Genomic DNA, 14,501 nt, shown 5'->3' with positions numbered 1-14,501 from the left:
GTAGTGAAGATTTAGCATACAGCTACACATTGCATAACAAAGAGGCAACGTTAAGGTGCATAATCATTGCATACATATCACTGCTAATTTTCCATGCTTTTTTTTCTTTCTTCATCGCTCACTTATTTTTCTTTTGTTCTGCTGAATAGATGATCTCTTACAAGTATACAACAGATTCATATGGTAAAAGAGGTTACTATTTCTGGAACTACTTCTGATAGAAACCTAGTGACCCAGGAGTGACCCAGTCTGCGTGTTGGGAGTTAGTACAGAACTTTAAGTCTGTATAGAAACTGTTGGTGCTGGATGCTGCAGATGATGAATAAGAAGAAAGCCTAGTTAAGCAGAAGAAGAGATGTTTCCAGTCTTAGAAGTGTTCTTGAACTTTGTTGCTTCTGTATCACAGATCACAGAATGAGTTGAGTTGGAAAAATTTTTGGGGTAACTAAGTCCAAGCTTTCACCAAACATTTTGTTAGTCAGCACTGAGTGCCATGTCCAGTCTTCCTTTAAACACCTTTAAGAAAAGGGACTCCACCACCTTCCTGGGAAGCCCATCCCAATGTCTGATCACCCTTTCAGATATGGCTGAACTTTACCTACTTTTTGTTTTCCTTGATGCAAATAGATCTAATGAAAAAAAACCCAAAACCAACCAAACCTTAAGCATACCAACATTGTATCATTATGGTTTTGAGCCATATATAAATAAGGACTGTTAGGATTTAGTTGTCTGTTGTTCTAAATGAAAACTAGGTAATTTTATTTAACTACCAGTTTATACGTAAGTTTGAAATAAATTCCAAATCACTACATAATCTTCTTTTCCCCGAACCCTGCAAAAAAAGAAGAGCAAAAAGGTGTAATATAAATTTTACCTTTTAACCTTTTAGCAGATGTTTAGAATTACAGGTATTTTGATCTGATGTTTCCATGCATAGTCTCTTACATTCATCTTAGGAGAAGCCATTTAATGAAATTGCAAGTGTGTGTGTGTGTGTGTAAATATAGAAGTACATATATGTATATTCTTTCCCAGCTAATTCAATCATAGGAAAGTGGAGTCATATTTAAAGTGTTTAACCAAATGGAATATCAAGTGGTCTTCATTACAGGCTGTCTAAATGGGAAGCATGTTGTTAAAAAAAATCAATTGCTATAAATGACATAGGATCTGAAAAAGAAGTAATGAATTCCTAGATACTGGTATAACAAAGGATGCTGAGAGGAAGGTACAATTGATTGAAACAATTTTTACAGTGTTTCCCAATAAAAGTTGAAGTAATCTTCTCCAGATAGTGGAGTTTTATTGTCTGACAACAAATGACAGAAACATTGCTTTTTTTATTTATAAGTCAAGATTTAAGAACAAGTTGTTTGCAGTAGCAAAATATGTGTTTGAACTACCACAGTAATTGTAAGGCATAATCAGGTTATATCACACTTGTTTTGACTGGAAAATCATGAGACATACAGAGGTAATGAAGAATCTCTTTCTGATTAAAAAAATGCTGCATATTTAAAAAGCACTGAAAAGGTTCACTGCTGATCTGTAAACTGTTTAGTATAAATGGTCACAATCTTCTGCTATTAATTTTATTAAAACTATTTTTCCACAGGTATTGTTTAGATTACACAAAACACTGTAGTATGGAAAGTAGGTATTTTAAGACATAGTAATTTTATTATTTGCATTCAAAATGTCATTTTTTCAAAGTCTTCATGCACCTAAATGTTAGCTATAATTAAGAAATTATGTGTAGATTGAAGTTTTAAGCTCTGTAATGAATTTGTGATATTAGGCATTTATGCTACTGATTTTTCATTACTATATTTTCTTGATAGGTAGGACAAAGCTGTCTGCAACAGAGAATTACACTTGAATCTTCTGTAGGGAGGGTAGACTAAGATTGTAATAGAGTCCTTCTCTAAAATTATTAGCTAAATCAGAGTTTTAATTTATTTTCTGTAGGAGATAGACTTTTTTTTTCCCCAGCCCTGGTTTGGTTCTGGTAGCATCATAAGTACTGCAAATTTCTAAGCCTTTGACTTGTGATAGTATTTGTCACAGGTTCTTGGTAATCAATATCTCAAAAAAAGTAATAGTTGATGTGGCTGTCCTTAGTTGAGAGGAGTGGGCAAAAGTAAAAATGTAAGGCTGTGTCAGATCAAATCAGAGAAGAAATTTCTTGCCATAGTGGTTTGCTTTTGTTCAAGCAGGCAAACCTGAGACATGGGTCTCTGCAGATACCCCATGATTACTACCCAATTTGTGATTGAATCTGTTCAGCTAACCCTTTTTCCTTTCCCTTTGGCCTGTTTTCAGTCTAATTGGGTTCTAAATACACAATCTAAAAGGCTTGCCTTTTATTTGGCAGATGTGCAGCAGTAAAAATCTCTGCTCACTGAGAAATTGTTTCTTTGAGAGAACTGCACTAGGTCTCTAACAATTTTCAGTAAACCTAAAGCAATACAGCTTTTATGAGGTAATGGGCCTATATGCCTATATACCCACCCATATCTCTGGGTTATCTTTTCAAAAGTTGTTCTGCCAGAGTCCTCGCCAAGGTCACCATATGCTGCCAGGGTGCAGGAATGTGACATCTTGGGCAAGTTGGAACTCTGGGTGATGGTGATCCAAAGCACAGGAGGAATGGTGTTCCTATATGAATTCACCTGAGGCTCAGCTGTGCACTACATCTTTCAAAACTTGTTTTGCTTTTTGGTTCTGTGGGAACAGGAAGGCATCCATAGAAACTCTGAATGTTGTGAGACATTCCTGAGCCATGTAGCCGGAAAAATACAGGCTTTTTCCCACAGTTAGTATATGGTTTTTCATTACTGCCATTTGCACTGGGAATATATACTTCTCAGAAGAAAAAAAAAAAAAGAAAACAAAAAGAAAACAAACCTTACTTGTTTAAAGGAAGGTGTGTAGATGTCATCATAAGTGTACTTATGTTAGTATTACATTCTTCACAAAGTTACTTTTGATCATTTAGTCCACTTACAAAGCAATGTATTTACACAATAGATTGTGTTTTATAGTTATTAAATTTTATGAAACAAACTTAATTGTAGATGAAAAATAGTTGTATAAATAAATAAATCTCAATAATAAACTAGATAACATCTCCATTTGTCTGACAATATAGCAACAGTGCTATATTGCCATGAGATTACCTAGACTCATGTGAGAAACAGATGTAATATTACTTTTAAGTTGAAATATTCAGGTGCTGTGTTTTAGTTAAAAAGAAATACAAGGCAAGGCATATAAATTCAAGGTAGCACACAATTCAAATTCTTTGGAAAGTCAATGATGGGTATGGTATGAATCTACGGGATGACAATAACTAATTTGTTATATTTTCATTTTTGTATATAATTTATGAAATAGTGAATAGAATTGTCTCTTGGGTTATTTGCACATAAATAGGATGACAGTAAGATCTGAATTTGTGGCTATCATCTCTTGCCTTGTGTTTCTTTTCTCTGCCTTCTGCCAAAAATATTTTTTTTTCCTAATTTTCATGTATATATGTCCATGCATAACTGTGAAAACCCAATAATCTCTCTCAAACTCTTGAAAAAAATAATGGTAGTGGTAATAGTAATACTAAAAGTCTAAATGAGCCAATGTTGTGTAGCAATTTCTTAAGCTGTGTTAAGTATGTGGTTATATCACCTTTTCAACTGTTACCTGTTTATCTTTTCTGTAGGTGACAGATCAGTCGGTGAAAGCTTTTGCTGAACATTGCCCTGAGCTGCAGTATGTTGGTTTCATGGGCTGTTCTGTAACTTCAAAAGGAGTCATTCACCTTACCAATGTAAGTATCATAACTACTTTCTGCTAGTCACTAGTGTTTTGGACTACAGCCATGTCATAGGTGTCAGCCAGGATAAGATTATGTGTATGATTTATAGCACTGATATGGACAGAAACATGATTTAGTGAGTGAACTTAGCATTATTTGGATTTCACTGTATAAAAACACTTTACCAAAAATATATTTATGGGACTATACATTTTCTCACAAGTAACAGTGATGTTCAGGTCAAAACTCTTTAAAATATGTAATTGCAGCTGATTCCATTGCAAGCAAAACAAAATTCCATTTTAAAACACAAAATTCTAATTGCAAGAGATTTAGACAGACCTCTGGTTGCAGAAGTGTACCCCCTGTGTACCTACACTTTGACTATATTCATCTTCTTATTTGACACAGATAGTATGACATGCTTATACATGACATTTTATTTTCTTTCCTTTTTCTTTTGCATAAGAGGAGTGAGTGATGCATGGGAAAGTTTACTTGAATGAATCTGCAGAAAGTGATTTAAGTTTTCAATAAAATGGATGACTTGAATGTGGTGAACAAACACCATCTAATTAAAATTTGTAACTGAAAGTAAATCCAGGGATCATGCAGACATGGAAATAGTTAAAGAGATCTTGAGGTAGGAAGTAGAGAGCATATTTAATAAAAATGGAGTGTGACTGGTGAAAGCAAAGGCTTTCTTGATGCAGCTGTAAAGGTCTCCTATTGTTATACAGAACCATTCAGCATATCGGTAAATTAGTTTCATAACTTTAGAGCTGCTTAGCTGAAGATACTGAAGAATTGAAAACATTTGGAACACATGCAAAAAGAAATAAGCCAGGGAAATTAATTTGTATGGCAAAGTTATACAACCTCAAAGGATGGAATTTTGAAATCACTGTATATTGAAGTGATGAGTAAAAGGTGTGCAAGTCTGTTGGAGAAAGAAATGATACAAATATTTTCATATCATATAAAAACTACCTATATATAACTATAGGTTATGTTTATATATACAACATAAATATAGGAGGTACAAAATTTAGACATTTTGCATAGACAGGGTATATAGTCCAAGGCTTGGTGGGAAATTTCCACTAAGATCACTCCTCAGCTACATGTTTTGATTGCTGCATTATTCTGACCTAGATTTATTGAGTATTTAATAAATGTTAGATGTCTTATCCTTCAACAAAATGGCTTTATAATCACATTTATTAGATGGAAGAAGAGTCAAGAGCTTGACTTTTTATTAATGTGTTTCTGATTTTCACGTGTTTAATAATAATAAATTATTAGAAATCCTTCTTTACATTGGAGCGACCCCATTGAGCATAGTCCTTCAGAAATGTCTAAGAGGGTGCTTAGACTTTTAGTATGTAATTACTTTGTAAGTAATTGCTGCATGTTGGGACTTGAGATTTAGGTATTTCTGTTTCCTTCCCTCAAGCTGTATCTGTACAACTTTTGTAGGCTGTGAATACTGCAGAGACGGTGATGTGATAATACTGAACGTCAGGGATTGCTTAACCTGGAGAGGGCTCAAGGGAGATCTTGCTGCAACCTTTCAATACTTAAAGGGGGTTTGTAAGAAAAATGGGGACAGGCATTTTAGAAAGACCTGTAGCAAGTAGTAACATTATCTGCTGCATCTGTCTTTCCCAGAATTCATCTGTTGATGACATAATTTTTTGTTCCAACCATTTGTGGTTGGTTTTGAGTACTTACCTGGTGTTTCATAACCATTTAGTAGTAATTCCAGTCTGAAGTTACTAGAGTTTGCTCTCTGTGGCCTGTGAGTGTGTTCCTCCAGGCTGTGCAGAGCTAGTTGCCTTCTGTCCTGCTTCCTGTGCGCAAACTGGAGATAACAGCAGTGGCCTTGGTTGTGGAATTGCTTTGGGGCTGATGGATGTATAAAAATTTAGTTTATTATTACTGTATTTTCCCCCTAGTAATGTTAGCTTACTTTAAAAGTACTGCCACTTGAAAAATTCTAAGTTACAGTGCTGCTGTGTTGCAGAGCTTTTTTAATAGCTAATTGTGGGGTATGGAAGAGAAAGTCTTGTATACTTAAGAAAAGGGAGAAACATTCAGGGTTTATTTTTCACTCTTTTTTGTACTGAATACAATGACAGTCAGAAAAAATTTGCTTTTTGAACAAGACCATGTCATCACGTTGGTGCCTTTTTTCCTTGAAGTCATTATAAACTGAAAAAAATACTGATAAATAATGATTATTGGGTAAGATGAGAGGCACTTCATGTACATACACAGAAAGAAAGGGAAAAAAGGAGTGTGTTTATATGCAATTCACTGTTAGACTCTCAATTGAAACCAGTTGTTCATTCTGATGACCTGAATGTGTTTCATTTTCCTTTAGTTTTAACGTGTCAAAAATTGTTACAAAGGAAGTGAATGACCTCCTCCATGACATCAGAGTATTTAGTCCAACACTTATCTGTGTCGTTTCTGTGGAGGCGGGAAGAACATGTATAGTGTTTTAGTTTATCTTCTGTTTCCACCACATCTCCACTTACTGTTTTCTTGTTTTATCTTTTATTATTTAATTAGTTTTCTGTGTATAATTTTTTTCTTGTTTGCACTCTTTCTCCCATCCATACATCTTTGTCTCTCAAGAGTTTATCCCTGGTTATTTTTATCTTTGCTTTTCCTGTAAGTGTGAAGATCAAGACAAATATGAAAAGTGCCTGTGCACATTAGGTGATTGTGTTGAGCACAGAGCAGCCAGAAGGGTAATCATTTAACTGTGTGGGAATAAGAAACTTTGTATTCTTTCTAGTGCCGTAGTGATTTTGTAGTGTTACAGCTTTGACCTCAAGAGCAGTGGCATTTTCCTCCCCTGTTGTGGTAATTGCTTCTCAGCAGTTTAATTGTTGCGTTTTTAATAGACTTTGTACAGCTGGCATCAGCAAATCTTGACATCTAGATATAATTTTATTACCAAGCCACTTCCTTGGCTTCTTCCTTTGGTTCCTGGTATATATGCAAGGGTAATAGCTTTGTAGCAATATACTCTGTGCTTCTACACCATGTATTTCTGACAGACTGTCTGGAAATTTTGGTTACAGATATCTGTTTATGTATGAATCCTTGTACAGAACCTCGACAGAAAAAAATTTCTAACTTATTCTGCTAATCACCAATGCATGAAGACAATTAATCTAAGAACTGTTTTTGGAATCATGTGATCTTCACTTCGTCATCTCATAATAGTTACCCATGTCCCATCTGACTTAGTGATACCTGTGTCTGAGTTGGTGGTCAGTATGAAGTCAATCAAAATTTAGATTTATGGAGCAAATTTTTGGGCTCATTCGGTGTAGAAATCATCAGTGTGACAGATACATAATGATAATCTACACATGACGGGACTGATTTTACAAGAGCCTTTCTGAACTGGGATAATGTATGGTTTCTTTCTAGTAAATGATTTGTTTTGACACCAGGTGTTTTGCTTTTTGCTCTTTTTATGGTAGTATTTCAGCATACATTCTGATCTTAAAATCATTAAGCTTCCTGCCTAAGGGCATGATTGCTGTTCTTTGGCTAGGTACGGAGAAAACAGTATCTTAATCAATTTGTATAATAAGCTGGATTTCATAAGATGAAATATGATTTATTTCAATCTATTTGCCTTTAGTAATGTGCCCTTTTAAATATTAGTCTTTCAATGACAGGAAAAAGGCATTAAGCGAGGGTTTTTGAATGCAGTGATTCTGGGACATTCTTCATGAGTGTTGGCTTGAAACTTTTAACTGATATGGTGCTGTGTAAGTGAACATTTTTTCATCTTGTCAAACTGAACCTGATGATTTTGTTGAATGAAGTTAAATGTGTCCCTCTTAAGAAGTTCTTCCTCCTCTTTTGAAGAATTACATGGTTTTACCCAACTGCCATTTCTTTCAATGAAGTGAAAAAGACATTGCAGAGAAGACTGCATGGTTGAAAGTGTTGGATCTGGGAAACTTTCAGTTCCCCTCTACTGCCCCAAAAAAATTTATTAGAAGTACTTGACAGTAAATAACATGAAGACGTAAACTATGAATCAGTAAAAATGGAATTCTACAGCAACTTTCATCGTTTATAAACTGGAAATGAGTCTTGTAACACAGATACTATATGTGCAGTTTATATGTGTGTGCAAGTCCCTCCCCTAGAGGTAATTAAATCTTTGTCCTTCCAACAGAGTTTTTGATTGCTTGTTTGTTACTTAAGCAATGGAACCTCAATGTTTCACAGTACCTAAGAATTGAAATTAAAACTTATTAATATGCAAAACATTTTGATCAGTCTTTGGGAAAATGGTCTCCTTTGTAATTATTCAATAATTTTCCAAATCTTTAGGCCGTGTATGATTACTATTCTAGGATCACAGTATATCTGAATTGTGTAGTTCAGTTATCGCAGCTCTTCAGTAAAAATTAATGAATATGAGTGACTTTTTAAAAAATAGTTCATAGATTCTATTGATATTACAAGCCAAAGAATATGGTTTACAGTTTTTTTTTTCATGTAGCTGTTTTTCATTTCCTGCAGTCATACATTTGCTTTTGGAGACTTAAATCAGAGACCAGTTTATTTCCTGAAGGCATGTATACACAGAGTGCCAAGAAAAGTAAGCTTAATTAGCAAAAGATCTGAGTTTAAAGCTCATTAAGTCCTTATAAGGACTTTCCTTCTGAAATTATTTGGCTGTCATACTGAAGAGGATTAATCTTACATGAATTGTTTAGCGGTGGACTTGTCAGTTATAGGTTTCAATTGGACTGAGGTTTAAAGTTCTTTTCCAACCTAAATGATTCTATAGTTGTGTTCTCTTCTATGCTTTTTAGGGCAGCATATCTCTACAGGAATTAGGGAAGCATGCAATGGGAAAAAAATTGTGCACCCATTATAATAGCAATTTCTATACAATAACATCTAAATATTCACAGGAGTTGATACACCCACCCTTAAATTACCTATGATCCCAATGGTAATAGTAATTTTCTATCACCTAAAGCACTACACATATTTTAGTATTCCAAGTTTCAGTAGTCAAGATAGAAATCTTATTAATTGCATGACATTCAGGCACACAAACAGTATGATAAACTCTGAATCTTCAAATTTATCATTTGGCATAAAATTTCATTTAAGGCAACCAACCAAAGTGTTTAAAAACCCCAAAGGTTTTAGCATATTTTAAAATATCTGAGATCCAAAAGTAATAATGTCATTACTTTTGTGTAAGTGATAATCAGTAATTTCAACAAGAATGTGTTTATAAGTATCATACAAAATTAGTTTAAGTGTTGCTGTTTTTTAAAAATTCTGCTATTTTCTGTTTCATATTTTAAGCCCTCTGCCTACTTGTGTGTTTTGTCACATTAAATATTTCTTTTTCTGTTAAAACATTTTAACTGAGGTAGCTGAGTTCAAAGTTTAAATTCTGCTCATGCATGCTTATTTGCAAAGCTATAAAATTAAGATTTCAAGAAAAGCTTGGATATCTGCAGAAGAAGGGCCCTGAAATTGCTCAGTAAAATGGTGTTGCTGCATGAACAAAACAAGTTTGGTTAAAAAAAAACACAAAAGGAAAAGTGTTATGCATCCTAATTCTCTAAGATTGATTATTTAAGTTACAGAATATACTCTTGCTCTTGAAAAAATACTGTTTAAAGGTACACTATTTTAATATCAGAATTTATGAATGCACTGTGGAGTCTAGCATCTGTTTTTTAATTGTCTACTTTGGAGAAGTTGGGTTTTTCTTTTTAATATCATACTACTTTTAACTGTGAGGGTTAGTGTTTTTCTCTTCCAATTTCTTCATAGTAGTGATTGTAGCACTTCTCCCCTAAAATTACTTCTCAGGTAATATATAAGTATGAAATTTGTTGTTAAGGTGTATATACTTTTAATGAAAAATTATTACATACACATTTATTGCAATTCACTGACCAGTAATGGGATGTTGATACCTCCTAAGTAGGCAGGGAGGTCTTCTTTTCACTGTCGTATTCAGATTGATCCAAAATTGTCTCAAAAGCAAGTGTGTATTCAGTTCTGCAGGTCTTGAAAGCCATTGACACTTCTGTAATGGCAATTCTGAGGTTGTAGAGACTATGTTATATTGAGTATGTATCAATCTGAAACAGTCTCTTCAAACTTCTAAGACGCAAAGGTTTTCTTCATTGAGTATGTTGTGCCTGAGAAAAAGAAGAATTAACCTGTCAAGTAGGTCAGGTGTTTAAAATGAAGGAATGTGACAGTAAAAGAGACAAGTGATGGTTGAGTTACTCTATACTGAATATAATATTAGATAGACTATTACTAGTGTGAAGGAAAGAAGCAATGAGGGAATGATCATTCTCCTGTGAGGGTAAGGAACAAAAATCTACCTTGAAAACCCTATTAATTTAGTAGACAGGGATTCTAGGAAGTCAGTTTAGTTTTTGATTCCAGCTATGCAATGCCAATTTTTTTTTCCTGGGAAATCACAAATGCTTTCTGCTGCATTCATCAATGGATCATTGAGGTAGATAATATATGGTTGTTACCTCTTACCTAATTTGAAGACACAGTTTTTAGGCATTTTTAAAGGAGCACTGGCCCCTTTCCATGCATTGATACTTTAGTGTATATTTGTATGTTTTAGTCTGTAAGTAATAATAATGGCAAAATAATCACCAGTATCATCATCTTCTCATAAGAAGAATGTTGTTGAGAAAGAAAGATTGGGGTTTTCTTAAGTGGGAGGATTTTCTACTTGTCTTTTAAGTCTCCTTAGTCGTTTAATGTCATAGAATATATTGTTGAATTGTCCAGCAGGTGTATTTTATATGTTACAGGCATAGACCACATTATTGCCTGCATGGTTTAAAGGCTGAAATATCTAGTATGAATAGCTTTATGAAGGTGGGGAAATTTACAGTTGCTGAAAGATTCCTCTTCTTGTAATTTATGCAGGAAAAAAAGAGAAATTGGTTATGAGCCATTTTTTGGCACATAGAAGATAAACTTGATGCTGGTGCAGTGTGTATGAAATTAAAATAGACAGAGCTTGTAAAAGGTGTCTCTTTTGCCAACACAGTATCAATCACTATATGCTCTGCTCCCTAATACACAAAGTTTATTTCAGAATTTTAGTGGCAATACAGCAAGTTACCTCCACAGTGATACCTATGGTAGTATCATAATATTAGAAATATTATTGTCCTAGATTCTGTAGATGTACCCTACAGATGTTCCTCAGAGGTGAGGGTTCTTGATATTATGCTTGTTTTGCAGAATTTTTGGGAATGGCATGTAGTTTATCTTCAGCTTTTTTTGGAGCCTGTTAAAAACTTAAAGAACAAAACTTCACTTTATGTGGAAGGCTACCTACATTTGAAGTCCTTTTCTCTTTCTTCTTTTCTTCTCACCCCAGGCTGCCACCTCTCCCCCTACCCACTTGTCCTAAATACATTGACTTAATAATTAACTACTGAAGTGGACCAATTTTGTGATCTCAGTTGGATGTCTTTACCTAATCAAATCATTAGTGACTTAAATCACTGATGAGGATCATTTTTTCTCTCTTACAGGGAAAGTAAATTTAATTAAAGTGTCAATATTGCCTAATGCAATTATTTTTCCAGAGTATAACAGAGATTATTTCAGACAGCTTAAAAAGCAAACAGTACTTGGAGGTTATTATGACTAAAGTGATACTGGAGAAGTCTGTAAAAATTTTTTTTTTGCATCCATAACTGATAAAAGTTGTAAAAGGGTTTGGTTTTGAAAGACACGGGAATGATTAACACTAGGAATAAGTCAGTTTAATTAGTGCATAACTCCTAATCATATTGTTTTGTGACTCCAAATTTTGTTGTTTAGAATATCCAATCTATTATTGATAACTGTGCAGATGAGACTACAGTATAAATACTGTATTTTCCAGGGAGTTTGTATTATTTGTTTACTTTGAAAGCCTTATACTCTGGAGTTGATAATTGCATTCATTTGAATCTAAGCACAAACATGCTGTCTCACTTCCTTCCATGCCTTATTTTTCCTATGGCTAAGTGAGTTGATATTTTACCTCGGTATCTTAAACTCCATGTATTTACGAGGAGGAGGCCCTTATTGTAGGTTGTATGACACCTTGAGTGAGAATGTCTGGATTTTATGTACTAACTGGGTGCCTGAATCACAACTTTGCTCAAGCTGAATTCTGTGAATATCTCTGGTATGTTTGCTTTTTGTAAAAGATATAGTAATCACATCTTTCATGACTAGCTTGCATATATTGTGTAACTTCCAAAAAAATTAACAGTTTTTTCAACAGTTATGTATGTGAATGAATTTCAGATTGTTTCTTTCTCTCATATTTGTCTCAATAGCTAAGAAATCTTTCAAGCTTGGACCTACGTCATATCACAGAACTGGACAATGAAACCGTGATGGAAATAGTAAAGAGATGCAAAAACCTTAATTCTCTCAATCTGTGTCTGAACTGGATCATTAATGACAGGTAACTTCATTATGGCATCCAAAAGCAGTGTAATGCAAATTTAACTGGTTCTGTTAGTTGAGAATAATTCCTTATGGCTTGGGGGTTGGAGGACATTGATTAAAGCAAATAATGTTTGCTGAGTGCTTGTTCTTGCTTGTTTTGGGTAAATCATCCAGACACCTATTTTGTGGTGTGTTTGCCTATTTCTACAACGGAGAATAGTTTAGTTGTGACCAGATGGCAGGACTAATTTGTTTAAGGCAGATTTCTGGAGAATGTGCTCTGTACAAAGAGTGAAATGTTCAATTGCTATTGAACTGACTCAATTCAATAGGTGTCCAGGATTTAGATAAATTTATATGCACTAAAACAGTGAAGCATACATTTGACTATATATGTAAGAATAAACTGCCTGTGAATTAATAAGTGGAATTCTTGTATTTTTAGAAAGCAACAAGGTTGTTTGGCTGGTTTTGATTTTTTTTTTGCAAAGAACTTCAGAATCAAAATGGAAGAATGACACGGTTATAAACTAGCCTTTTCCTTTTGACCAGAATACCTCCTATCCTGCTGTATTCTGATCTTTTGATCAATTTATCTATTTCAACATCAAGTATGTGGACAAAGATTATGTATAGTTATATCACAGATCAGATGAAAAATGAGAATTTTAAAAGTGAGCAATTTTTTTTTAAACAAAAAATTGAGCAAAGTCAGTGCCTGACAGTACAAAGGAAAGAATATTTTTAATTACTTCTGCCTTACTATTTCATTATAACTGCTGCTTTAAGCAAAAGGAAAAAGACACTTATAACAGAAAGGGGTTCTAAAACAGTTTCATATAAACCAGAATAATGTATTCTAGCAATTGTACTTCTTTCCCATGATTACTTTTTGGTTTTCGTAATAAGGTATGCTTTCAAGGTTTTCAAAAATCATTAAGGTGTACTGATGTGTAGGTGAGCTCAGACTTTGGTGAAAGTGTAGTATTCTAAAAGTAATAAAATTGCATTGTGTTCACTAGGAAGTACCAGTAACTTTTGCCATAACTTCTTTTAGTCCTTAAGACCATTTTTTGGATTTGTTTGTTTAGGTCAGACCGTTGATGAAACTTCATTGGTTTTGAAAGGATTTAGTTGCCTCATCTTTCTGTCTGTAGGGCCTTATTTTCACATGTGGAATGAGGTGACTGGAAAATTCCAGGATAAACTAGAAAAAGTAATAAGAATAAAAATTCAAATTAGAAAACCAGGCAGTTTTCAGGTTTTAATTAAAGTACTTAGAAACATATATCCATCTGCTTGGATGTTTTGAGTACGGCAGTCTGCTAAGTTTGATCTGAACTGCTGTCAAACTGTTCTTGAAAATCCTTTATTAGAATTACTATAAAAATAAGTATATATTTTAATTCTATGCATATTACTCTAAAACTTCACACTGAGAATGAATTATAAGAATTGTGAATCTTAGCAAGACAAGGAAGCCCTTTCAGGGAGTGATAGATAATCTGCTTCTGTATGTAACTTCTAGTTGTTTATTTTTGCTTCTTAAGGTTTTCCATTTCATGTTTTTTCTAATTGTACTTGTTAGTACTTAATATAACAATTAAAGTTTGTAAATTTGAATTATCTTCTAGTTAAAAAAAAGAGAGAATTTAGAAAATAATTAATGCCTGTAGATCTGAAGCAGTTATTTGACAATTCAGAAATTTTTCCTATTCTGAAAGTGGCATGAAGCTCCAAATGCTAGGCTGAACTGAGTAAAGTTGATTGCTTTACTCTTCCTAAAAGCTCAGTTGAGAATAATGGAAAATTATATAAAAGGAACATGATACAACTGCATGACTTTATTTGAATAAAAATTTTGAGTGTACCCACTTTGAGAATAAAGGTGAGCTTTCAAAAGCTCACAGGACTGTTCAGGTGCTTGGGTTAAAATGCAAATTAGTTTAAGTTAAGTAAATTAGTCAATTATTTAAGCTTAACACTTTTTTTTTTTTTAATGCCATTGGGTGGCTCCTAGTCAGAGGGAATGTCAGAGGAGATTCTGTCTCTTGAGTCTCTTGATACCTTTCCAGTGCATATTAGATAGTAGCAGTCTAACATTTTTCCCAATTCCTGTTTTAAAATAAATATTAGTTCCACCTCTCCCCTACTCCCCACCCCATTATCAAGCAGG

General features: G+C 33.9%; 1 protein-coding gene across 1 annotated transcript in view; it reads left to right on the top strand.

Annotated features, from left to right (window-relative positions):
- Nucleotides 1-14,501, top strand: part of FBXL17 (F-box and leucine rich repeat protein 17) — a 271,635-nt gene that overhangs the window by 80,721 nt on the left and 176,413 nt on the right. The window contains exons 5-6 of the mRNA XM_066569489.1: nt 3,722-3,829; nt 12,211-12,341. Of these exons, the coding sequence (XP_066425586.1) occupies nt 3,722-3,829; nt 12,211-12,341 (239 nt within the window). The remainder of the gene's footprint in view (nt 1-3,721; nt 3,830-12,210; nt 12,342-14,501) is intronic.

Source organism: Molothrus aeneus, chromosome Z (assembly GCF_037042795.1).
Source record: "Molothrus aeneus isolate 106 chromosome Z, BPBGC_Maene_1.0, whole genome shotgun sequence".
NCBI classification, from domain to species: Eukaryota; Metazoa; Chordata; class Aves; order Passeriformes; family Icteridae; genus Molothrus; species Molothrus aeneus.
The sequence above is the reverse complement of the archived record's forward strand: the minus strand, read 5'-3'. Positions and strand labels throughout refer to the sequence as shown.